The following is a 26,292-nucleotide window of genomic DNA, read 5'->3' as shown; positions in this document are numbered from 1 at the left end:
CGGATAAGAGAAGGGAAGCGTGAGAATTAAATAGAGAAGCTTTAATGGGCCTTTCGTGTTGACCCATAGTTGAAGCCCAACTACGGGGATTTATAAAACAGTAAATTATCAAATATGTGTTTTCCAAATCACACATTAAGTTTTGGAAATATTCAAATAACAGCGTAGTTTCTCTTTCATTTTATGTGTCTCTCTCTTTCTTTTCACTATTAATCTGAAAATTTTGAATCACCTTTTACGCAAAAATAATTACGGACTTTTTGACTGTATTACTGATTTTTTAAAATCAGTAATATTATAGAGTACTGAATCCTCTTATATTGTTAATTTTTAAAAATTTAAAACACAGTATTATTGATTTTTAAAAATATTACTAATTTTTAAAAATTAACAACATTATAAAGTATAAACATTACTGTATGTTATTGATTTTTAAAAATCAATGACACTATACTCCCCATAAACTTTGAATCACCTTATGTTATTGATTTTCGATAATCATCAATATTACGAAGGATCCTGTTCAGAAAAAAGTGAAGATAGCAATTTGAGGATGAGGCAGTTAATGCGGTGAAGACTCCACATAATTTTATAATACAAAAATGTCCGTGTCAAACTGGAAAGGAGTTTTCGGCGTTGGTCCTCAAACGTTCAAGTCAATTTTCGACGATCTCAAAAAATAAAAAACTATAGCTAAAAGATTTAGAAGATGAAATTACATATACCTTTTCTTATGGATGGGAACTCTCTTTTATAGTGTCATTGTAGTGTTTATGCACGTGTCCCAATGCATACGCATGCTTTCCTGGATATCCTAAGAAATGACAAGACGAAAAGTGTCTCACACACTATTCCTTAAGTAGTCATGCAATCATTTGACATGATAGTTTGGAAGTTTCTAAAATACGATTTACTTATTTAGGGATGTAATCGAGCCGAGCCGAACTCTTGAATGTTTGAGCTTGGCTCGTTTATAATCGAAGCGAGCTCGAGTTTTATTTAACGAATATATTCATAGTTCACGAGCTTTTATCGAGCCTAAACGAGCTTAATAAGTATAAATTATAATATTCATAAAAAATTAAATTATATATTTATAGAAAATTATAATATTCTTATTAAAATTTATAATTTTATTCTAATAGATAAATTTAATATATTTATCTATATTTTTTATAAGTAGAGTGTAAAATCTATAAATTTAATATCAAAATTATTATTTTTTTAATTTAAAAGTTGATTCATGAGCTTAATGAACGTGTTTACGAGCTAACGAGCCGAGTATTGTGAAGTTTGAGCTTGATTTGTTTATCTTAACGAGCCTCATTAAACGAGCTTTTATCGAATCGAGCTTCGAATAGCTTACGAGCGACTTGGTTCATTTACATCCCTAGACTTACTGACATATCCTGCTGTCAACAACACAAACTCTCAAAAGGATATGATAAGATATTTAGCGGGACCCTGATCGATCGAACGACGTTGGCTCGACCGGGTCACTCACTCGACAATGTTATTAATTAGGCTTGCTGGCTCGTCCATTTCCAAGCTTTCCGATTGTCCTCAATTATCTTTGTCTAACCGAGCGTGGTGCCTAGTCTACAATACTAGTGGTTGCTTATCTTTCTTTATAGTCGGAGGACACTTTACTCGCCCGAGAAATGCTCAACTTATTTATCTCTCAAGCTAGTACCATTTGCTCAGCAGTACTCAGTCCACTCACTCGATAGTATTTGATCCGCTCGGTATTACTCAGTCTGCTCGACCGTAGCCAGTTTACTTGGCAGACTAGATACCCTATTTAACTTTAACTTTGTCTTCTGCATCCGATGTTCCTTACTTTGATTATCTTTGCTGGGACCTCACGTTACCGAATCAATAAAGTATAAGCTCTGAATCACCTTATATTTATTTTAAAAAACTAGCAATATTATATCACCATATGTTGTTTATTTTTAAAAATCAACAATACCGTTGAACACCGAAATCAACAATATTATACGGTATAAACTCTAAATCACTGTATATTATTGATTTTCAAAAATCAATAAAAAAAATCTGAAAATCAGTAACATAACTCCATAATATTATTGCTGATTTTTTTAAAAATCAACCGCACAGTAAAGAAATCCATAATTATTTTTTTTATATTGGTTTGAAAATTATATAAGTGACCAGGAAAATATATATTCACTTTGTTGAATTGTCGTTTATAAGTTAATGAATGGCTAATGTTATTAATTTTTAAGTCGATCAATTTCTATGATTGACTCGGTTAAATCATTAATGAAAACTCTCTGTCTTAATAATTTCGAAAAAAATATTCAGTTTGAAATAATGTAGCTAAAAATTTATTAGTTAAAGGGCATTGCCCGTCTACTGGAAATCCATAATTTCAATTTATTAGGGTCTCCTCGAAGTGATACTATAGTTAATATGAGGTATTACTATATTAAATTATGGGGTTAAAATTAAGTGTATCTGAGTATATCTTGTCAATTATACTAATAGCTAATAGTCATCCATGATATATTTCCTTTGACTCGGGGACAGGTTAACAGGGGTTGTTGGGAGCAAGCAATTTTTATCACATAATTTCAATTTATTAGGTCTCTAAGGACTTGGTGCAGTTGATACCATATGAATATTTGTTTTAATAAATTTTGAGATTAATTTTTAACCAATACAAAATATCCCATTGAATGTTTAATTTCCTCCGAACACTGTACAAAGACAAAATACTCTATAATTTATCTATCTATACACAGCCATTTGAGACAAGCCTTCACCAAGATCTACCGGAGAATGAGCCAAGGAGGAATCAGTCCACTTGATCGTCCTTCGTCGACAGTCGGCAACTAATTTGATCACCTCCGCTTGTCCACACTCACGAATTACTCCACCCTTTAGTCACCCATTTTTCCCAAGACATCCAGCGAACAGCCAATCAGCTTGGCGTCAACTTCCATCATGAGCGTTGTCAGATATAAGTCCAATGACATTTCCGAGCACTGTTGGCGCCTTCGTTGCGTGAACAGCTCTACGCCCAATATTCGCCTGGCAATATCCGTTTGATGAAATGCATAAGCGACGCGTATGATTGGATCCTAGTCGTCCGCTTCCTGAAAATCCCTCCTTGACCTTGTCTTTCCTTTTTTTCTTCTTTCTCGCAAGAATACTGCCAGGCCGTTGCTGATCCCTACATGGAGTGTGAATTTATGGTAGGCGGTAGAACGGATATCTACTTCTAATTAGCATCATGCTAACAAACTGTTCGAAGTTTTGCTTTTTAAAAACCTGGGCGAACTTAGTTACTTAGATGCTTTCCCTGTTCCCCTTATTATCTCATTGTCTTGCTGACCCACGTGATCGCCAAGCATCATATCTTCTGTTTTTGTTTGTGATTTCTCTGATATTCTATTTTATCTCTCTCATTTGAAGAAGATGGGAATCGCACACTGTAACATCATTCCAACAATGTTGTCCATATATTGTACCAAATTTGGTACATCCCAATAATGATGGTTAGAAAGTTTCTTAGATGCTTTGGGTTTTTGATATCATAGCTTTGTAGGATATTACTATTGCATTCTGGTTTGTTACTGTAACCTTTTAATGTAGATAATTCCTATCGGCATTTGTTGTTTAACATGCTGAACTTAGGTGGTGATGATAAGGTAAGTTTTATATTTCTGTTTATTTGTTTGAATTGGATAAATTTCCCATCATTTACTGCTCTGTAGTGCTTACAGCATGTATGCTGCATTTTAATTAGTTTCGTCATGTCCTCCCAGTGTCATCATCTAATATTTTTTTATAGACAAATGCATGTACAAAAAAACTAATTTAACAATCAAATACCATCTCCAAGTAACATTTTATAGCTCATTAAGTTTATTTATGCTCATTTCTGTAGGGTTTATTGTTGAGTATGTGTCAAATTTGCTAGAGCATTGAGTTAGTCATCTTTTTTGAACAGAGCAATTCTCGCCATCTGGCCATATGAAGTTTTATCAAGACTTTTTCTTCCTTCCTTATCGGATTGCTCTCTATCCTGTACTCCTTATCTTTTTCCTGTTTTCTAGGGATATATATATATATATATATATATATATATATATACACGGTATATATATATATAGTTGTGAGGTGCTGTATATACATAGATATCAATTAGAGTTTCGCAGAAGCGATCATCTTGTACTCTCTGTTTTAACATAGTGAACTCTCTCTCTTTCCGTGGTTTTTTTTTCTCTGAAGAGGATTTTTCCACGTTAAATTCGGGTGTTATTCCAACATTGTTTGACTGCTATATGTTTTGTCTACCGTCGGATTTCTTCACAAATTGGTATCAGAGCCAAGTTCTATTATGTCGACTGTTACAAGGTTTGACATTGAGAAGTTCGATGGCAAGATCAGTTTCTCCATATGGCGAATCCAGATGAGAGCTGTTCTTACACAAAACGGGTTAAAGAAGACTCTTGAAGGCAAATCCAAGAAACCTGCTACAATGACAGATGAACAATGGGAAGAATTGGATGAAAAAGCCTTATCTGCAATTCAATTGTGTTTGACTCATGAAGTGCTACGTGAGGTTATTCATGAAACTACTACTGCCGGTTTGTGGTTAAAATTGGAGTCACAATATATGACCAAAAGTCTTGCTAACAAACTTCGCTTGAAAGACCGCTTGTACTCGCTTCGTATGCAAGAAGGTACTCCTATCCAATCTCACTTAGATGAGTTTAATTCTATTATTATTGATTTGGAGAACTTGGATATCAAAATTGAAGATGAGGATAAAGCAGTTTTGTTAATTGTTTCCTTGCCTAGAACATATAAGCATTTTAAAGAGATTATGTCATATGGGAATCGTGAGACCATAAGTCTTGAGGATGTCAAATCAAATTTAATGTCTAAAGAAAAATTTGATGCTGATAGCAGTCCTGGTGAAACTGCCGAAGGCTTAATGGTTAGGGGAAGGAACTCTGAAAGAGGTAGTAGCAATCGACCTAAGTTTAGGTCCAAATCAAAAGACAGAAAAATAGATAAGGACAAATCATGTCGTTACTGCAAGAAAACAAACCATGTTATTTCAGACTGTTATAAATTGAAAAATAAGTTGGAAAGAGAAGAAAAAGCCAAGCGTAAGAAAATTGAAAAAAAACGCTGAGGCTGATATTGTTGAAAATGACTCTGATGGGGATGTTTTGCTGGCCACTGACACTGAACAAAGAGGTAAAAATGAATGGATTCTTGATTCTGGTTGTACTTATCACATGTGCCCTCATAGGGATTTTTTCTCTAGTTATGAAACCATTAATGGTGGAAATGTTTTGATGGGAAATAATGCCTCCTGCAAGGTCGTCGGTAAAGGTACAATTCGAATTAAAACACATGATGGTGTGATTAGAACTTTGACTGGTGTTAGACACATTCCCGAGTTGAAAAGAAATTTGATTTCTTTAGGCAGCCTTGAAGCTCATGGTTGTAAGTATTCAGCTGAAGGCGGAGTATTGAAAATTTCAAAAGGTGCTTTGGTTTTAATGAAAGCTAACCGTTCTGGTAGTTTATATGTGTTGCAAGGTTCTATCGTTGCAGGTATTGCTGACGTTGCTACACCTCCGACTCACCAAGATGAAACAAAGTTGTGGCATATGCGACTGGGCCACATGAGTGAGAAAGGCATGAATATACTATGCAAGAGAGGTCTTGTTGGAAGACACACCACCTGTAAAATTGACTTATGTGAACATTGTGTTTTTTGCAAACAAAACGAGTGAGTTTTACCAAAGGGATCCATCGAACTAAAGGCACTTTGGATTATATACATGCTGACTTATGGGGTCCTTCTCGTGTTCCATCTCATGGAGGCAGACGTTACATGTTGATCATTATCGATGATTACTCCAGGAAGGTTTGGGCTTATTTTCTTCGCCATAAAAATGAGGTTTTTCTTAATTTTAAAAGGTGGAAAAGTTTGGTCGAGAACCAAACTGGAAAAAAGGTAAAACGGTTGAGAACTGATAATGGTCTTGAATTTTGTGAAGAGGACTTTAATAAGTTCTGTGAAGATGAAGGGATTGCTAGACATCACACTGTGGTAAGGACACCTCAATAGAATGGGGTTGCAGAACGGATGAATAGAACACTTATTGAGAGAGTGCAGTGCATTCTCTCTCATTCTGGGTTGGAAAAAAAATTTTGGGCTGAAGCATCATATACCGCTTGTTATCTTGTTAATCGCTCTCCACACTCATCCCTTGATGGAAAGATTCCAGAAGAAGTATGGTCAGGTAACCAAATTGAATATTCAAATTTGAAAGTTTTCGGTTGTCTAGCATATGCTCATGTTACTGATGGAAAGTTAGATCCACGTGCTAAGAAATGTATCTTCATTGGTTATCCATCTGGGGTGAAGGGTTATCGCTTGTGGTGCCCTGATCCAAATTCTAAAAGGATCATCATTAGTAGAGATGTCACTTTTAATGAAAATGCATTTTTATCTTCTGGAAGAGAATATGTTGTTTCTTCTACTGACGCAGGCAATCAGGTCGATGCAAGCAAGAAAGTAGATTTAGAAATTCAATCAGACATTCCTAAGCCAGCACAAACTTCTTCTGCAGACACACAGTCTAGCTGTGTGCCAGTCTCCACTGATGTCATTACTGATCCTCAACAACATGATTATACCATAGCACGTGATCGTCCAAGGAGAGAAATTAGAAAGCCTATTCGGTTTGATGATAAAAGTCATTTTGTAGCTTATGCTCTGACTGTTGCACAAGAGATTGATAGGGATTTAGAACCTTGTAACTACGCGGAAGCTATATCTTGTGGCGAATCGAAAAAATGGTTATCTGCAATGCAGGAAGAAGTGGATAGCCTCCACAAAAATAATACTTGGGATCTTGTTAAACTTCCGAAAGACAAACGTGTTATCAGTTGCAAGTGGATTTATAAACTAAAGGATGGCATTTCCGGAGTTGAAAATGCAAGATATAAAGCACGGTATGTTGTTAGAGGTTTTGATCAACGAGAAGGTATTGATTTTAATGAAGTCTTCTCTCCTGTTGTTCGTCATACCTCAATTCGGGTGTTGTTTGCTTTGGTTGCCCTCTATGACCTCGAACTTGAACAACTCGATGTTAAGACAGCTTTTCTGCATGGAGAGCTGGAAGAAGAAATTTATATTCAACAACCCGAGGGTTTTGTGGTTCAAGGAAAGGAGGACCATGTTTGTTGCTTGAAGAAGTCACTTTATGGCCTTAAACAGTCGCCCAGGCAGTGGTATAAGAGGTTTGATTCATTTATATTGAAATCTGGTTATTCCAGGAGCCTACATGACAATTGTGTTTATTTTCAAAAATTCCCAGATGGATCTTTTATTTATTTGTTGCTATATGTTGACGACATGCTTGTTGCTGCACCTAACATTCTCTTGGTTAACAAGTTGAAGGCTCAGTTAAGTAGTGAGTTTGATATGAAAGACTTAGGTGCAGCCAAGTCAATTCTTGGTATGGAGATTAGGAGAGATCGTCAGGCTAGTGTATTGCGGTTATCTCAAGGGAAATACATCAAGAAAGTTATTGAAAGGTTTAACATGCAAAGTTCCAAACCTGTTAGTACTCCTATGGCTGCTCACTTCAAGCTGTCTGTGGTTCAGTGTCCTCAAACTGAGGAAGAAAAAAGGCAAATGACTAGTGTCCCTTACTCTAGTGCTATTGGAAGTCTTATGTATGCCATGGTTTGCACTAGGCCGGATTTAGCACACGCTGTTAGTCTTGTCAGCAGGTTCATGCACTGTCCTGGGAAAGAACATTGGAATGCAGTGAAGTGGATTCTCCGCTATTTGAAAAATACTGTTGATGTTAGTTTGGTGTTTGATAAGAAGTTGCATCCTCATTCCAATCAAGTAGTCGGCTATGTTGATGCTGATTATGCTGGTGATTTAGACCGGAGAAGATCACTATCTGGATATATATTTTCTTTATGTGGTTCGGCCATCAGTTAGTGTGCTTCTCTTCAGTCAATTACAGCCTTGTCAACCACTGAAGCCGAATATGTTGCAGCGACAAAAGGTGTTAAGGAAGCTATCTGGCTTTATGGTTTGGTTACTGAGCTTGAACTAAATCAAGATGTTCTTACTATATTTTGTGATAGCCAAAGCGCTATACACCTGATGAAGAATAGCATGTACCACAGTAAAACCAAGCATATTAGTGTCAGGCAACATTTTATTCGTGATACTATTGCAATTGGTGAAGTGGTTGTGAAGAAGATCCACACTGATGACAACCCAGCTGACATGTTAACCAAATCACTTCCTATTGCCAAGCTCCAACATTGTTTGGACTTGGTTGGTGTTCAGCATTGTTGATTGCCTTTCAGGGTTTTGGATTGGGGGAGAGTTCATTTTTGAAATTTGACGCAAGGCGGAGATTTGTTGAGTATGTGTCAAATTTGCTGGAGCATTGAGTTGGTTATCTTTTTTGAACAGAGCAATTCTCGTCATCTGGCCATATGAAGTTTTATCAAGACTTTTTCTTCCTTCCTTATCAGATTGCTCTCTATCCTGTAGTCCTTATCTTTTTCCTGTTTTCTAGGGATATATATATATATATATATATATATATACGGTATATATATATATAGTTGTGAGGTGCTGTATATATATAGATATCAATTAGAGTTTCGCAGAAGCGATCATCTTGTACTCTCTGTTTTAACATAGTGAACTCTCTCTCTTTCCATGGTTTTTTTTTCTCTGAAGAGGATTTTTCCACGTTAAATTCGGGTGTTATTTCAACATTGTTTGACTGCTATATATTTTGTCTACCGTCGGATTTCTTCACATTTATTCATCAACCTTTTGTCTTAACAAGTAGAACCGGAAGGTTTATAGCTAGTTAACATTTGGTTGCATGTAATTTGCTGAGTTCAAACACTTATCTATGTCGAATTGAACTTTTTATTATTAAATATGTTTATTATTGTAAAAAAAAATCTATTAGCCGTCCTTAAAATTTATATTTGGATCCGTTCTTGGAGAGGAACTATGTCACCTTGCTCTAATATTTTTAATTTATTGGGGCTGTCATGACAATGCCAATTTAGGGGATCAGTTGAATCTAATGTCAAGTAGTCTATTCGGCACTGCTAATATTATGTTGCTAATTTTTAAAAATAAACAATACTGAATCAACAGAACTGTGTTGTTAATTTAAAAAAAAAATCAAAAATATATGATGATTCAAAATTTATACTACATAATATTGTTGATTTTCAAAAATCAATAAAAGATATACGGTAATTCAGAGTTTATATTCCATAATATTACTAATTTTTTCAACCATACGGTATTATTGATTTTTGAAAATCAATAATATATAATGATTTGGAGTTTATAATATTACTGATTTCGAAAATCAATAACACCGTGTTATAGATTTTTAAAAATTAGCAACAATTAAAAAAAGAAATAGATGAGTAAAAAAACAAAGAGATACAAGGTGTTTGAATATTTTCAAAATCATATACATGGTGATGAGAAAAAAATATGGAAAATTTATATGCAGTCCCTATTGATAAACATAATTTTGCATGCAATCCTCATTAAAACAAATCTTTATTTTCACTCTCTAGTCAAATATATTTACCTAATTACCCCTGATATTTTAAGTATAAAAAGTTTAAAAATGAGTATAATTCCTCTTAATTTCAGTATATTAAACTAGAATCTAGTATATTTTTCATCAAATTGGACACGATTCTTTTTACACCTCAATTGGATGGAAAATATACTAGATTTTTTTTTAAATGGTACTCAATTGGATGAAAAATATACTAGATTTATTTAAATGGTTCTGAATTTAGGAGGAATTATATTAAGTAGGAAAAAGTTTGTACTCAATTTAATAGAAAATATATTTGATTATAATTTAAAGTGCTGAATTTAATAGGAATTATACTTATTTATATCTAAAAAATATGAATGATAATTTTAATAGAAAATATACTCGATTCTAGTATAAAGTGACGATTTTAAGAGGAATTATAATCATTTTAGTATATTTTCTATCAAATTGAGCACGATTTTTTTTTTCATCTTAATAGGATGGAAAATATACTAGATTTTCTTTAAATGATACTCAATTGAATAGAAAATATACTAGATTTTATTTAAATGATATTTAATTGGATAGAAAATATACTAGATTTTCTTTAAATGATACTTAATTGGATAGAAAATATACTAGATTTTTTTTAAATAATATTAAATTTAGGAGAAATTATATTAAAATAGGAAAAAAATCATGTTTAATTTAATAAAAATTATACTCGATTCTAGTGTAAAGTGCTGACTTTAAGAGGAATTATACTCATTTTTAAACTTTTTGTACCTAAAAAATCTGAGGGGTAATTATGTAACAATATTTACATAAGGGAGTTGCATGAAGAGAGTAGAAATAAAGTCTTTTATGAGTAGGGATTACATATAAAATTAAAGTTATGATTGAAGATTTTTTTATATTTTACTCAAAAATATTATGTTATTGGTTAAATTGCCATTTATAAGATAATAAATGGCATGTTATTAATTTTTAAGTTTTATATGGTTGACTCGGTCAAATCATTAATGAAAATTCAGTCTTAATAATTTTGAAAGAAAATTTCAGTTTCAAATAATTTAGCTCAGAATTGATTAGTCCTGTCTATCGGAAGTTTATAATTTCAATTTATTAGGTCTCTACCTGTCAGAATTTATTAGTTAGAGGTGATTGTCGGTCCACCGGAAGTTCATAATTTCAATTTATTAGGTTGGCGTACCGTCTTTGTTTCAATATTTTATCTTAACTCAACTATTCTTTACATACATAAAATCAGAATTCAATGAGATATTTTATATCTATTAACCATTTCTTGAAGTGGACTGTTTGGCACCGCCATCGAATCCATTGGTTTTCCGCTGACTAAAACACCTCTTGCCAATAAAACAGCTGGATCCGAATTATTGGAGCTAGGTTCAAATCCCCGTTGACCCGCAAATAAGAAAAAAGCGTTGGTTCCTGAGAACGAATTCCTTCTCTCACTCCGACGGAAGCGTCTATGTCGTACCCCTTTTCTTACCGAGCGCGGTCTTTAAAACTGAAATGGACTTTTGGGCCCCGCTGGACAGCATTTCGTCTCGTTCAACGTCCTGATTGCTTCCGTGAAGTCTTCCTTGGCTTCGTTGTCTCTTCGACGAGGCCGCCGCATTTTTGGATCTCAAACAAACAAACAAATAAACAAACAAACCTTCTCCGGCTGCCGTCGGATTGAAATCCCTCGGTCGTAACCATCGAAGTGGATCCCAAAAATACGTGGGCCCTCGAGGTAGTTGCGGTTACGTTCAAGCAGGATACCCCTGCCATGTTGCTTTTTTTCCCCTTTTCGGGGTTGGGGGTAGTTTCGTCACGCAGCGTCATCTTGCTTCGATTTATCTCTGTCTCCCATCGGAAACGAGACAGAGGAGGCTGCTCGACTACGCCAAACACATTGAGAATCCTTCAATCCGGTGGATATTTTTGATCTCAGCTACCTGGGCATTCATTCCGGCAGCGGAAAGATGAAGAGCCGCCGGTCCAGAATTTCGGGGATGTTTTCCAATAGCTTCGACCCGCAGAAATGGTGAGCGCCTTTTCAGTCTGATTGGGATTTTTTGGTGGTTGCATTAGCGTTTGCCTTCTCGAATTTTTTTTCTTCTTTCCCTGCAGCAAGACGTCTCTCAAGCTGGTGGCATCTCGGATAAAGCTGCTAAGGAACAAGAAGGAGTTGTTGCTGAAACAGATGCGACAGGATTTGGCTCAAATCTTGGAGACTGGGCAGGAACAAACCGCTCGGTTACGGGTCCTTTCCTTTTCCCCTATACACTTCAAAATCAACATGTCCCTACGATTATTCTCACTTATCAGTTATCAGCTCCCTAATTTCAAATAAATAGTATGTTGACCATGCTGATCTTTGAAATTCTTACAGGTTGAACATGTTATTAGGGAACAAAAGACTTTGTCAGCGTATGAGCTCATTGAGATATACTGCGAGATCATTGTTTCACGGTTGCCCATAATCGAGGCACAGAAGTATGTAACTTAGCAGCTATGCTTCTTTGATGCCCTAATCCCCAATATGCTTCTTTGTTGTTTAAGTGAATAAACTTTTCTAATTTAAATGCATGTCAAGTCAAAATCTGGAATGTTTTAATTCAAACCCAGAGCTGACCTAAGCTTGGTATTGACAACTATGAATTATCCTTTAAAATTTAAATCAATTTCAGAGTCTCATTGGTTTAAATACTTCTTCCAATTAAGTTTGTGCTGCCTCTTAACACTCCAAATAAGTATTTTTACATCACTTACATCATAATTTGAGAGAAGCAAAATTTGAGTAGAATCTCTTTTTCATAGTTACTGCAAATACCTGTTACTAGAGTACTGGTACATTCTTGCGTAGAGTTCAATGTGGATCCATGTAGACTTGAAATGCTCAGGAGTACACAACTTGGTGATGATGACGACGAGGATGATAAATAACAACTAAGATCACATTATTAATATAAAATCTCAAAGTATGCTTCTAGATTTCACCTTTTGATTTAGGAACCTAATGATTTGTTTTGTTTCTTTAAGCAAAAGCGTTTTGTTTGTCTTTTGTTGCAGATTTATAATGCTTTTCTTCATTGGTTACCGAAGCTATATACTAGATTTCTGATAATAACAATAATTATTCGAAGAGGCCATCCTTGACATTGTTCAAACCTTGCAAATTGCTCATCTTGTAGGAGCTGCCCCATAGACGTGAAGGAAGCAGTAACTAGTGTAATATTTGCATCCCCGAGATGTGTAGATATTCCAGAACTTAAGGATATTAACAAACATTTTACGGCAAAGTATGGTAAAGATTTTGTTAAGGCTGCTCTTGAAATTCGACCAGACTGTGGAGTTAGCCGTGTGGTAAGGTTCAATTCATTATCTTTGTTAATAGAAAATACAAGATGGCAGTGTCTCCTTTTTATCTCTTTCTCCCTTTTACATTTGGTGGCTACCAACATCCATCTTATTTTTTTGAGTAGCTAATATTTCTTATGCATTCAATTCAGATGGTCGAGAAACTATCAGCAAATGCACCTGATATTCAGACAAAGGTTAAAGTCCTGAATGAAGTTGCTAAGGAACATGGCATTAAATGGGAATCAAAAACATTTGAAGAGGAAGTTCAGAAACCTAAGGATGACCTGCTGGTAAATTATGCTCATTGGCTTTTCATGCATTTACTGTAAGCCTAAGGATGCAATTAAGTCTAAGCTTAATGAATCTGTTCCTGAACAGAGTGGACCATCCTCTTTCAGTAGCGTGGAAAGAGTGGAAATTAAATCCTCTGACGTTAAAACCTCTTTTGTTGGAAGCCAAAAAAATGAATCAGCAGCCAACGTTTCTCGGTATAATATGGCAGCCCAACCACAAGGTATTGTAAGTTTTCCTTCATGAATTTAACCCATACTAGCATTTCAGTACATGCTTAAACTTGTTTGTGCAATACACGTTTTAATCAGATCAGTTTTGCCCTTGGTATTCTCTTCAAAAGCAATTATTGTTTGATAAATGAGATGTTTTTCTTGTGTCTTAGTGGTCAAATCAACCCTTGACAAGGAAGAGAGTGCTTCCTTCCATAGCTCAAATTGGAAGATGGAGTTTAAGGATGCAACTGCTGCTGCTGAGGCGGCTGCTGAATCCGCTGAAAGGGCTAGCATGGCAGCTAGAGCTGCTGCCAAGTTAGCAAGCCGTGGGAATGTTTCTAGACAATCTTCAGGTGGATCATATGAACAATCAGCATATGTTGTCAAAAATGGACGACCTCAGTCAATGAAAAGCTCTCATGTGGAGAGCAATTACACTTCACATTTAAAAGCCTCCAAGGATGCTAGTCGAAAGGATTCTCATTCTGTGAACCCAAAGGCACCAGATCTGCACAAGGATGACTTGATACAAACAAGCAAATTAACTAAAGAGCAAACCTTAAAGAGTTATACCACCTCTAGGGAAAATCTGATGTCAGAGAAGGCTCAGTTCAGTAGCTCGCCGATTGTTAATGTGCCATCAGGGAATAATTTCCATGAAGATAATGCCAAACCATATCATTATGCAGGGGAAAGCATTTCAGATCCAGGACCTGCATTCAATTTTGATAATAATCCTGATAATGTTGATGATGATGGCAGTATGAACTATGAACATGGACCTAGCATGTTTCCTTCTTCATTGCAATCTGCTACTGTTGATGATAAAAGTGAAGTTGATTCTTCTGCTGTACATTATGATGACGACAATAGTGATAATGATGATCACTGGAGGCGAAGTGAGAGCAACTTGTTGGATTCATTTTTGCCGCAACAAAGTTATGGATCTTCTAGTCACTTGTCAAACATGGATTCTTGGAGCCATAAGGAGAATGATGCTCGGAATAGTGAAATCACCTCACAGCCCGACAAAACTGATCATTCAGAAAAGATAGAGAAGGATGAACTTCACTCATATTCTGATGGCAATGTGCCACCAAAATATGACTCTGGTGAACCAAGTTCTGAGAGTGATGATGAGATGGAGTATCCAATTTTTTTTGGACATGTGCGATCCAGAAATTTCATAGACACCAACAACAGCTCAAGTAAGGGTTTCCTAGCAGCACTACCTAGTCATGGAGCGCATCTCATGGACGATACTTTTGCACTTGATGCAAGCAAGCATCAACAAGATGCTTTTCATAATGAGAAAAACCTTGAAGTGAAAAGAGGTTCTAATGATAAGGATTGGAGATCTGGTCTCAGTGTGCACCACCAAACTCGAAGTCTTGGCAAATCTCAATCTAATGATACAGGGAGAGGATGGACAGAAGAATCAGTGAATGCTAATTTATCAGATGAAGGATATGAAAGTGGAATCTTGAACATCCGCAGATTGTCTAGTGGAGTCAGGAACAAAGGTTACACTCGTCCACCTAATGTAGGGAACATAATTGTAGCTTCATCCAGGGCAACAATGGATTCAGATGATATTTCTCTCAATGATGAAGAAATTACCATCAGTACATCTGAATTTTCAACAAGTATTGAAGTCACGACTGAGGAAAGAACAAGTGAAATTTTGCATACAGATGCTTTCAGGACGAAATTTAGAGCTTCAAGGACCAATGTGAACACTAGCCTTGGTAGTGAAGAGCAGCTTGCAAATAGGTCATCAGATGATCCTGCATCAACAGGAAGATCAATTTATTCTCAGTCCAGAAGTTCTGAAAATTTGAATCATCCAGTTCTCAAAACACATCTCCAACAACAAGAACAGAAGGGGTACAAGGAATCTAATTTAAGATCACCAGCGAAAACTATAAGCATAGAAAAGGGGGCAAAGCAAACTGATACTGCCGAGGTTAGAGGGTCAAGAGGCAGTATTCCAACCTCCAGAAATCAGAAGTTAAACATTTCCCCTTCCACACAGAAATCAACTAACTCTGAAGTTGTAAATCAGTGGATCAACAGTCAGAATTCGCATGGGAGAGCATATTATGACTCTAATTTTGATCACAAACAGGCAGAAGAGCCGGAGCCACAAGCTGCATCTGTAAAAGGTAACAACAATATTGTTAAGCTTTCTCCAAGAACGAGGCCCACACCATCAGTTACTAAAGAAGATAAACTCCCAGACATCTCAGAACCAGTGAAGGAGTCAAAGACCTCTCTACTAAATTATGCAAGTGATTTTTCCTCTGCCAAAATAAAACACTCCAGAGATTTACAGGATGAAAAGAGTTCCAAGCCTCAACAATCATACTCATTCGTCCAAGAACCTTCATTGAAACAGTCACAGACTGGACAGTCTGTGGTTAGGGATCGTTCCGAGCGGTCTCAAGGTGAGTCGAGGCAGCCTTCCATTAAAGAAAATGAGAAATCTTCTACGCCAAGTTCAGTTATGAAATCAACTTCACGTGAATCCTCTTTCAACAAGTCTTCTCATGTTCATCCAAAGCTTCCCGATTACGATTTTATTTCCGCTCACTTTCAGTCACTCAGAGCAAATGTGCGCAAGTTTTGATGTAGAGAGATCAGTTCTCATTTTCTTGTAGCACCACCATGACATTCATGATTGACTCAGTTGTGTTTTTTCCCCCACAAAACTGAAAAAATGATTGGTCCGATCCCCTACTGATGAAATCCTCCTTGAATCTAGGGAAACTCATAGAACAGATACCTGAGATACGCCCAACCATTTAAGGTACTTTTCATTCAGATCAATCGTGCTTGTGTTTTGACTGAGAAAAAGATACAAAACTGGTTAATTCCTAACAGTCCTGATACGGTTGACAATGGAGGGGTCCAAGAGGAAAGGGTGAGAAAGGTCAAGGTCATGTAACGGTCAAAAGTCAAGAGGACGTGGCGGTCAATAGTCAAGGTGACTCGACAGTCAATGGTCAAGCTGACGGGGCAGTCAGAGGCAAGCATGTGGGGTAGTCAGAGGTCAGGCAGACTGGTTGATCAAGGGGGCAAAATAGTTGAAAGACGAAGGAAGACGACAGGCACCGGGCACAGGTCGGGATCGACAGAGCTGTATAGAGGCAACTCGGTCTGCAGGTCCGCAATTCAAAGGCCCGGGAGTGCAAGTCACAAATCACAGGTCGGACGCGGCAGAGCTATATAGAGGCAGCTCGGTCTGCAGGTCCGCAATTCAAAGGCCCGGGAGTGCAAGTCACAAATCACAGGTCGGACGCGGCAGAGCTATATAGAGGCAGCTCGGTCTGCAGGTCCGCAATTCAAAGGCCCGGGAGTGCAAGTCACAAATCACAGGTCGGACGCGGCAGAGCTATATAGAGGCAGCTCGGTCTGCAGGTCCGCAATTCAAAGGCCCGGGAGTGCAAGTCACAAATCACAGGTCGGACGCGGCAGAGCTGTGTAGAGACGGCTTGGTCTGCAGGTCTGCGATTCGAAGGATCGGAAGTGCAAGCCACGGTTGGTTTGCAGGACTGCGATTCGAAGGTCCGGAAGTGTGAGTCACGAGTACAGATCGGGATCGGCAGAGCCGTTTATAGATGACTCGATCTACAGGCCTGCGGTTGAGGGACAAGAAGTACAAAGCGCAGAGTATAGATCGGGATCGGCAGATCCGTTTATAGATGGCTTGATCTACAGGCCTGCGGTCGAGGGACAAGAAGTACAAAGCGCAGGGTACAGACCGGGATCGTCAAAGCTGTTCAGAGTCAGCCCAACTGGCAGGTGATGCTTGGAGGTTGGATCTGAGCGGAGGATGCGGGGCCGATGCATGCCACAATAGATCGGATGAGCTAAGCCGTGCGGGAGTCGGGGAATCACAATTGTCCGTCAAGGGGTAATCACTACATACCAGCGATATGTGCGGAGGCGGAGGTTTCTAGAGGAGAAGATGCTTTCACAACCAATAGCAGTCCGACAGGTGTCCCTCACTACAAGACAAAGCCCATGTGTGAAGGCGGAGGTTCCTAAACAAGAAGATGCTTTCACCACCAATGGCAGCGCGACAAGTGTCCGGGACTACACGACAAAGCCCAGCGTCTAACGCTTTCTGACAAGCTTACAGGTTCTAGAAGCAAGGCATAAAAGGAGGAGGCTTCTTCGTACGCGGGTACGCGCACACACTCCCTCGTCACTCTTTCCACAACTCTTTCATTTGCAGTCGCTGCTTTTTTTTCTCTCTGCTTTTTCTGGGAAAAAGGACCTGACTTGAGCATCGGAGGGCCTGATCCGGGGACTTTTTCCCTGGGTTTTGGGTCTCTAACGTAAGGGGCGGGGGGGGGGGGGGGTATATTGTCTGAGTGTGCGCAGGTTCCTGCAGCAGCGTCAGCCACCCGTGGGAGTCGAATCACCTACGACTTTTCGTCAACAACCTGGCCACCGTGACCAACCTCCGTCCGACTCAGCCTTCAGACGGGATCAAGCCCAACTCTTATTTATCTCTTTAATAACGTTTCGTGTCTTGCACACACAGGCTCATTATTCCAAGTTGTGTTGTTGAGATACACGTACAGCCAAGAAAGATGGAAACTATGCCAAATAATTGATGAGCACATTGACCATGATTTATATATCGCTCTATGAAAATATATTCATATCTTATTTTAAATCAAAATTAAAATAAAATGCACGATAATAGTGATGCAATTCGAAGATCAAAAGAGGAAAGCAACGATGATATTAAGCAAAGAGCAAAAAGACAAACACAACTTTAACTGAAAAGGTTTCTTAAGATTAATCGTTGAGTCTTAGTCCAGTTCTTCCTAACCAGTACTCTTATTAGACATCGACTTCACTGTCTCTGAGTTGCTATCAACTGCGGATATGGGTGAACATAGTGAATTGCACCCAAGATTCTTAACTACCATGTCCCAAATATGTTCAAGATTGTGGCTTTGATGATCACCTTCTTCAAAAATCTCAGCATTCAGTTCTAACCAAATAACCCAAAGCTATGCTTGCACAAAAGTGTTGAACAAAAGGGATTGCTAGGTTTGAGATCTGATCAAACCCTCTACGAATATCTCAATATAAGAGCGACCAGGCTACTAAAACTCAAAATAGTATTGCATCATAAACCATCCATTCTGTTCACAAGTGTTCTTTGGCCACCAATTGAAAGGAAACATCATTGCCAATGTTTTGACAACCTCACTAATTGTCCGATCCCAATAATTATCTATAGAACTCAATTAAAACTCCAAGTATTTAAATATTTAATGGGGAGTGATGATTTTCTTCCAAATATAATATCATACAGCTCTTTGAACTTAGCATAAGACACTAAACAATCAAAGTTGTGGCCCAAACAACCAACATGCAATGTGCATTCAATTATTGGCCCTCTCCACTCTCCATACTTTTTTTATATATTAGATAGATAATATTTAAATCTGAAACATAACTTATTCACATTTTAATGGACTTTCATATTACTTGCTTTCACTCTAAGTAATGTGTATAAAATTCTCAAATAATGTATTAATGATGGCCATGTTAGGTTGGTAGTGGTATGACAACTAAGTAATCTTTCCCATTTCAATTTTCATGATTGACGAAACTAATGATCCCTATTCTAATTGGCTACCTCCATAAACATTCTCATCCCATGTTAAAACATTCTTATGAATTAATTAGCATCTAATCAATCAGATTAACGAAACTCTCACCTTAACCGGGTAAAGCGACGTTTCACCTTTGACAGTTGTCGTCGGCCCTACTGCCAGCTGCCTGTCTCCTCGCCCACTATAAACCACCCTCTTCCACCAAATCCCCAAAACCCTCGCTTCAGATCTCGCCGCGGAGACATGGCTTCCTTCCGATCCAGATCCCTCGCGATCTGCTCCGTCGCCGTCGCTCTTCTCGCCAGCGGCTCCTACGCGGCCGACGCTCCCTCGCCCAGCCCCACCTCCGGCGCCGGATCCGTCGCTCCTCCGCTCGTCGTCGCTCTCCTCGCCGCCGCCGTCGGCCTCCTCTCCGGATCCCTCCGCCATTGACGGATCCATGGAGGAGCGCGAGCGTTCCTCAGATCGCTCCGGATTTTGTGATCTAGATGTATACTACCTACGCTCGTACGTACGTGTCAGGTTCTTTGTTGTGGCATTGCTGTTGAGAAATGGGGGGGTTTTCGATGCTTTGTCGGGTGTGGTTTTGGGGGTGGCGATTTAGTTTGTGATGGTGTGGGACTGTAGATATTCCATTATTGCATGTATCCGTCTCTAGTTCATCATTGATTCACCTATTCTTCTCTACCGGCCGCTGCGTTCTGTTGGTCTCCTCTTTTAGTGCTCTGATTCGTTGTGAATGAACTCAACGCCGCCCTTGACTCGTGAATGCGATCTCTGGATACAGACTGACCATTGCATTTGCACGACCAAATCCAAAATAATCAACAATTCGAGGGATCTAACTGCCAAGAGCGATTTCAGGGAGATTCATACGTCGACAGTCAAAACTTCCTCTTGTAGTTCAAATTTATTCATTATTTGATACATTGAACTTAAAAAGTTATACTCAAAGGATGAAAGATAAAACGCATCAACTTGATTATAATAAACTTGTAGATAAATGGGTCAACTGGGGATGTTTGAGTTTCATATTTTGGCCCATCATGGCCCATTTAGGATCCGTTGATGAATTGATATGCATAGTTGGTAAGTTGGAATTCCTAGTGTCTCATCTTCGTAAATTAATACCAACTCATGTTAACGTATTTTTATAACAATTCATCCTAAAACTATATAATTCAAGGATCCTTTTTAACTAAAGGCCTATTTCTTTGAGTTCCAGAGTATCACATAAATCAAAAGCATTTCATATAGCAAACATTCTACTATATTGGAGAGGTGATCGATCATATGGACATAATCTGTTATTTGGGCCTATCGAACCTTAGTGTTTGCCATTTGAGTCAGTTGTATCACATGAAGATCTTTGTTGTTCTGGCAGTGTCGAATGCCCAGTAGCAGTTCCAATTTTTACCTGCCTTATTCAACACACATGCAACCCCCAGTTTTGGTGTTTATTTGTTTCTTGTGACTGACTGTTTTGTACACTTACAGTTAATAATAGCAACAAGAAAAACTATCTAAATAAGCCAGGAACATATTATTAAACAGAAGAAGCCAATCCGGATAACAAAAGCCACCTTTTTTGAATAGAGATAGGATGAGATAAGATAACAAGAGCTAACAAAGACCATTGTCTGTCCCTAGCTAGCTAAACTAGCAGCCCACATTTGACATTCCTTCTCTCAGATATTAATTAGAATTTCCCATTTGCTTGAAATGTGCATGCAATCAACACAGAGGTCGTTGTGTAACAAAGTGAGTGATGTTCTTGGGCTTCATCCCTGAGAATTACTGTCGATGGCTGCCAACGATTTTTAAACTTGAACATCTTTGAACTGTGTGCCTTCAAATTCAGCTTTGGAACTAGTTCCTACAGAATTCGCTCTTCTGAATTGTACGAGAGTCCGCAGTTTTTGAAGAAATAGGAAATGAGAGATCCAAAGTGTGTCTGGAATTGCGAATTGAGTTGGAACTTTTTCCATGCCCTGAACTCTTTCACAGTTTTGTTAATTCTGAAAGAAAGGCCAGGATTGCTTTATTGTGGAGAGGGAAAGGTGGCTATGGTGCCTAGAAAAGCTGAACTTTTATTGCAGAATTTTGATCAGGAAGATTGACGGAGGATAATATTTGAGCCCTAATCCCCACGCTAATGGTGAAGACGATCATGTAATTAATTAGGGTTTTAGGATGGTTGGATTAGGTCGCTGCAAAGTGAAAGCTTGGTTCAGAGCGAGCCTGGTGGTTCAGGGATAGTGGAAAAGAGGGCCGCATCAAAGCGGGGGCGGCGGCGGCTGCGGAAGTGGCGCCGTCGGTGTTCGACGGATTGCCTAGGGTTTCTAGGACTCTTACCTGCGATTTTAGGAACTTGAGGTAGTTCGCGGCCTCGTCGAGCATGGTTGCAGTGTCCAATTTGTTTCCCCCGGGCACCAGCCTCTGCAGCACCCTCAGCCGCTCGCTGATCCTCTCCCGCCGGTGCCTCGCAGCCACCGTCTGCGGGTCGCTCGATACCTTCACGTTCTTCCTCTTCGGCCTGTCCACCGCCTCCTCCGCGCCCAGACTCACCGGCCGCAGCGCCGCCGCCCGGTAGATCATCTCCTTCACCTCGGCGTCCGACTCGCGGCCGCTCTCCCCGTCGAAGCTTATCGTCACACACCCCGAGTGCTTCTCCGACCTCGGCCTCTTCCGGTTCCTTGAAGCGACAACCTGAAGACTATCCTTCTCTAGGAAACGCTCCCCCAACCTTCTCCTCGCGTCAAAATTCGATCTTGGAGGAGGATTGAGGGAGAACTGAGAGGCCGCCTCATTTCTGCTGAACTGATGCTGGTCCAGGGAGCAGCCATGGTTTATCTCGGACTCACCGCTGCAACTCAAGTTACAAAAGCTGTCGCGGCCGCCGCCGCCGGAAAAGATAGCAGAGATCACCTCTTCATCATTGATTAAATTCTCCTCCGGCCTCCCAACAAGTGGGAAATAAGCAGCACAGGGTTGAGAAAGAAGACCATCACTCCACACTGTGCCTGATTCCATCAGCTCAGAATCTGAATATGACATGATTGCTTGGATCTCAATGCTGGAGCAGCTCAGAAACGAAGCATCAAGGTTGGACTTTGTGGCTGTTGGATTGTCCCAACCCACCCTCTGATCCATGTAGCTAACAGCAGCGACTGGAGCCGTAATCCTGGGACAAAGTATTCTAACATCAAATCCAAAAGCTCGCATGCCTTCGAGCACAGTAATTATGTCAAGCAACTACCTTATTCAGATTCAGCAACAGAAAAAAAAAAAAAAAACTCAGGAACCCGACGAGATCTTAGTAATTCTTGGCCTCGGACTTCAGTACCTCAGTGGTTTAGCAAACTCCTCCAATGGACGAACAGTAATGCAGCTGCGGTCCAGTGCGGCATTCATTCATATGGTTGGTTGAGCAAAACAGTCTTCTCTATATATATCAATGGTCGTCGCTTGGAACCGAAGCTTGAGCTGACCGTATGCAAACAGACAAGGCATTCAATTTCTGTAACCAGCTCCCAATAATGCAATCCAGGCTCACCAAATAACTGAATCGACCAAAACAAGTAAAAGAAGGATGAAAAGAAAAGAAGACTACCTTATTAGATTGCATCACCTCCAAGCTGCTCTGCAATTCTACCTGGAGCAGTTCAGTTCATACGAGAAGAGCTTATAAGGAGAGAAACATGAGCTAACACCCAAAAACTTCTGTTTTTTTCCCCGCAATTTGGAGAAATGTAATACTTTATGGAAGGCAGCCAAGTGGTGAGATTACGATTTACAGTTGAAGCCTCGTGCGTTCTGCTAACTTTAACTTTATATCTGCCTTGTGAAGTGCAAGGCCCACAAAACCGAACTGTAAATTCAAAATGTGGACGGCGACTTGCTGCTACAGTTTGATCCAGCTTTTGTCAACATCGAATTGAAATCACTGGAACGAGAAAATGCACACCGTGTTGATCTTTGAGTATCTGCAGGTATGGACTCTGCGTTAGTTTTTGGTTATTATTTAGTCATCGCTAATTTAACATCTAGTTATCCCTTTAAGGAGTGTTAGGGTCAATCAAAGTCCCACGTCAAAAAAGATTGGATAAAGATTATGGAGTTAAAAGAATACATGATATCTCCATTGACATGAAACTTTTTGGGGAGAACCCAATAACAAAGTCATAAGGGCTTAGGCCCAAAGTAGACAATATTATGTCATTGTGGAGATATGTGGATATCCTTTGAGCACAACAAATGGTATCAGTGTCATGGTCCGGACCAGATACCATGTGAGGTGGCCTTGAACAAAATTGAGGGTGGGCTCGAAGCAGGTCAGGATGACTGGATGCTTGCGAGGAGGCCTGAAGCAGGTCAAGGTGATCGGATACTTGCAAGGAGGCGAGTAGGTCAGGGTGACCGGATGTTCACGGATATGCCCAAAGTAGATCCAGATTGATTAGATCAAGCTGTTTACGGGGAGGCCCGGAACAGATCATGATGACCGGATGCTTATTGGAAAGGCTCCAAAACAGGTAATGATGACCGAATACTCGAGAGGAGGCCTGAAGTATGTTAAAGTGATCGGATGCTCGCAGGGAGACCCGAATCAGGTCAAGGTGACTGGATGTTCACGGATAGTCCGGAACAAGTCAGGATGACCGGATGCTTGTGGGAAAGGCCCCGAAGCAGGTCAGGATGACCGAATACTCGTGGGGAGGTCCGGAGGAGGTCAGGGTAACCAAATGTTTGCGGAGAGGTCTGGAACAGGTCAGGGTGACCAAATGCTTGCGGGGAGGTGAGTAGGTCAGGGTGACTGGATGCTCGCATGGGGGCCCGAAGTAGGTTAAGGTGATCGAATACTCGCGGGGAGACCCGGAATATGTCAAGGTGACCGAATGCTCGCGGGGAGACCCAGAGTAGGTCAGCGTGACAAGATGTTCGCGGGGAGGCCCGGACCATAAGAGTAATTGTGGTCCTTCGTTTAAGGGGAGGATTGATGGGTTCAATCAAAGTCCCATATAAAAAAAAAGATTTGGTAAAGATCATGGGGTTAAAAGGATGCATGATATCTCTATTGGCATGAGATTTTTTGGGGAGAACCCAATAACTAAACTATGAGGACTTATGCTTAAAGTGGATAATATTATACCATTATAGAAATATATGGACATCCTTTGAACATAATAAAGAGGGTACGATTGAGTCAAATATCGAGTTGTATCTTTCAAAAATGATATTGACTCGTTTAAATGCTTGCAGTTTATCAACAATCATTATCTAAAATATGAACATCTTAAATTGTAAATAGTAATGAACTTTTAACGTGTTGAAAGTCTTACAAAACATTAGGGCTCAATAGAAGAGATTAGTATTTGAAATTTGAGAGATAATTTATAAGGACGAAGGGCTTTAAGAGGGTAATTTTCCTTTATAATTTTTAGGATAGTCTTACAATTATTAGCATATAGTCTTGTCATTTCTTTTAGTTCGTATATAGTTTTTGCATTTTGCAATGGCACTTTTAAGATGAATAGGGGAGCTATAATTATTTGACGAACGATATTGAAATTCCGAAGGGTGTAGTGCTCCTTTCTATCCAAGAAAATGACAATTTGGCTAATCTAGGCTTCATGTAAGTCTTACACGTGCATCTTGAGTGGAACTCAATTTTTGATAATAAATTCAATCCTACTAATTTAATTTGCATAGAGAGTATTATTACAAATGGCATGTCAAGGTGAGTCATTTGAATTAACTGAGTGGGCCAACTGACTTCATTAATGGGGACTAGGAATCTAACTTTGCATTTGGGATGGAACATGGAACGCCCCAGCTTCCATTGAATTTTTCTCACAAAGCAAATTTGGAGTAGGACAATTAATGATGGCTGCCGCCCAGTGACGGATCAAGGTAAAAAAAGACGAGGGTGTTCAAAAAAGGAGCTGAAGTTTATCTTCCTTTTTACTGCTCCTCAGATTACAACATACTGATAGAATTTTTCAAGAGCAAGGGGTGCTCAAGTACACCCCCGCTCCCCCTAGATCCATCATTGTTGTCGCCAGTCATCTAGGGTATCTCAGTAATTTTTTTTTAATTTATAAAATAAATTTTTTTAAAAAACTCAAATGATTACTAAGATAAGATTTAAAATTTACCGTTTAAGAGCGATAAATTTTTATATAGCATTGAGTTGACATATTAGAGATAAAAAAAGAAGGGTAAATGCCCTAATTAACTCTAACAACAACAATAAAAAATAAAAAAACAGAATGATAAAAAAAAAATAATAATTTCACTTAACCTAATTTGATTATTTCTGAGGTCGCTGGCTTGATCCATAAAAATTTCTCACTAGTCATTAGGATAAATTAGAAAGCGCATGGATTGACCAACCTAGAAGGATCGAACCGTAAGTATACGAATAACAACCTACAATGATATCATAGCTCCGAGGATAATTAAAAATTGTTTATAATAAGCGTAATGTAATGGTAAAGTAATAATTAAAAAGATCAGAAATTATAATAAAACAAAATTCCACAGGAAACGAAACGCAGAAACATAAACATCAACGTGATTATTTTGGTCAGCCGATCTTAAGCTAGCATCAGATGCAGACAGATCATCCAGCGAATAGGAATGCGTCTACTGCTCACAGTCCCATTGTGAGCGTTGTGTGAGGACACGCGAGCCGCATTCACACGACGTGTTTAACATGAATAGCTGATTCGTAGGGTTAGTTCATTCATCTTCAAAATTAATTAAATACCTGAATTATAAATAAATAAATAAATAAATAAATAGAAAACCAAAAATAATAATAAAGCCTACAAACATCGAAATGAATCTCTGAACTGGGATCGATATTTCGATGGAGACGTTTGTGTATAATAAATACTAAAGCAAGTTGAAACATGAATGTGGAGTAGATTGGCAGAGCAGTCAAACTCCACGACTGCAAATTGTCAAACTCCACGAATACAACAAGTCCAAAACCATCTCGATTCGTGTGATATTCAATTCAATCGATCACCTCAAATCTCGATTTCACGCCGCAACGACGACTTAAGATGGTCGACAAACATATTAAAAGAACCAATTTGTCACATTGATAACGAATTAAGGACAAACTAAATTGAAACCACAAGACGA

The 26,292-nt window shown here is 38.8% G+C and overlaps 3 protein-coding genes across 5 annotated transcripts; 1 reads left to right on the top strand and 2 right to left on the bottom strand.

The window, feature by feature from the left end:
• Positions 1 to 11,474: 11,474 nt before the first annotated feature.
• On the top strand, positions 11,475 to 17,624 carry LOC121978563. Of its 2 annotated transcripts, none has more exons than XM_042530896.1 (7): positions 11,475 to 11,670; positions 11,757 to 11,889; positions 12,019 to 12,122; positions 12,821 to 12,992; positions 13,139 to 13,279; positions 13,368 to 13,503; positions 13,666 to 17,624. In XM_042530896.1, exons 1-7 carry the CDS (start codon positions 11,609 to 11,611, stop codon positions 16,122 to 16,124), a joined length of 3,207 nt encoding a protein of 1,068 aa, XP_042386830.1. In that variant the 5' UTR covers positions 11,475 to 11,608; the 3' UTR covers positions 16,125 to 17,624. The 2 variants fall into 2 exon arrangements, with proteins under 2 accessions (XP_042386830.1, XP_042386834.1); XM_042530900.1 differs by having other exon boundaries at positions 11,528 to 11,670; positions 11,757 to 11,882.
• LOC121978577 (glycine-rich protein DOT1-like) lies at positions 15,076 to 19,838 on the bottom strand. Its single transcript, XM_042530908.1, has 2 exons — positions 19,243 to 19,838; positions 15,076 to 15,282 (listed from the first exon to the last, which is right to left on the bottom strand). The coding sequence occupies exons 1-2, from the start codon at positions 19,576 to 19,578 to the stop codon at positions 15,235 to 15,237; spliced, it is 384 nt and encodes a 127-aa protein (XP_042386842.1). The 5' UTR covers positions 19,579 to 19,838; the 3' UTR covers positions 15,076 to 15,234.
• Positions 19,839 to 20,659: 821 nt separating this feature from the next.
• LOC121978545 (transcription factor bHLH87-like) lies at positions 20,660 to 22,874 on the bottom strand. 2 transcript variants are annotated; one of them, XM_042530878.1, is made up of 3 exons: positions 22,751 to 22,874; positions 22,484 to 22,623; positions 20,660 to 22,321 (listed from the first exon to the last, which is right to left on the bottom strand). In XM_042530878.1, exons 2-3 carry the CDS (start codon positions 22,549 to 22,551, stop codon positions 21,340 to 21,342), a joined length of 1,050 nt encoding a protein of 349 aa, XP_042386812.1. In that variant the 5' UTR covers positions 22,552 to 22,623; positions 22,751 to 22,874; the 3' UTR covers positions 20,660 to 21,339. The 2 variants fall into 2 exon arrangements, with proteins under 2 accessions (XP_042386812.1, XP_042386819.1); XM_042530885.1 differs by lacking the exons at positions 22,484 to 22,623; positions 22,751 to 22,874 and adding an exon at positions 22,397 to 22,481.
• Positions 22,875 to 26,292: the final 3,418 nt, after the last annotated feature.

The sequence above is a fragment of the Zingiber officinale genome, chromosome 1B (assembly GCF_018446385.1).
Source record: "Zingiber officinale cultivar Zhangliang chromosome 1B, Zo_v1.1, whole genome shotgun sequence".
Taxonomy (NCBI): domain Eukaryota; kingdom Viridiplantae; phylum Streptophyta; class Magnoliopsida; order Zingiberales; family Zingiberaceae; genus Zingiber; species Zingiber officinale.
Note: the sequence above shows the minus strand (reverse complement) of the source record. Positions and strands in the feature narration are given on the sequence as shown.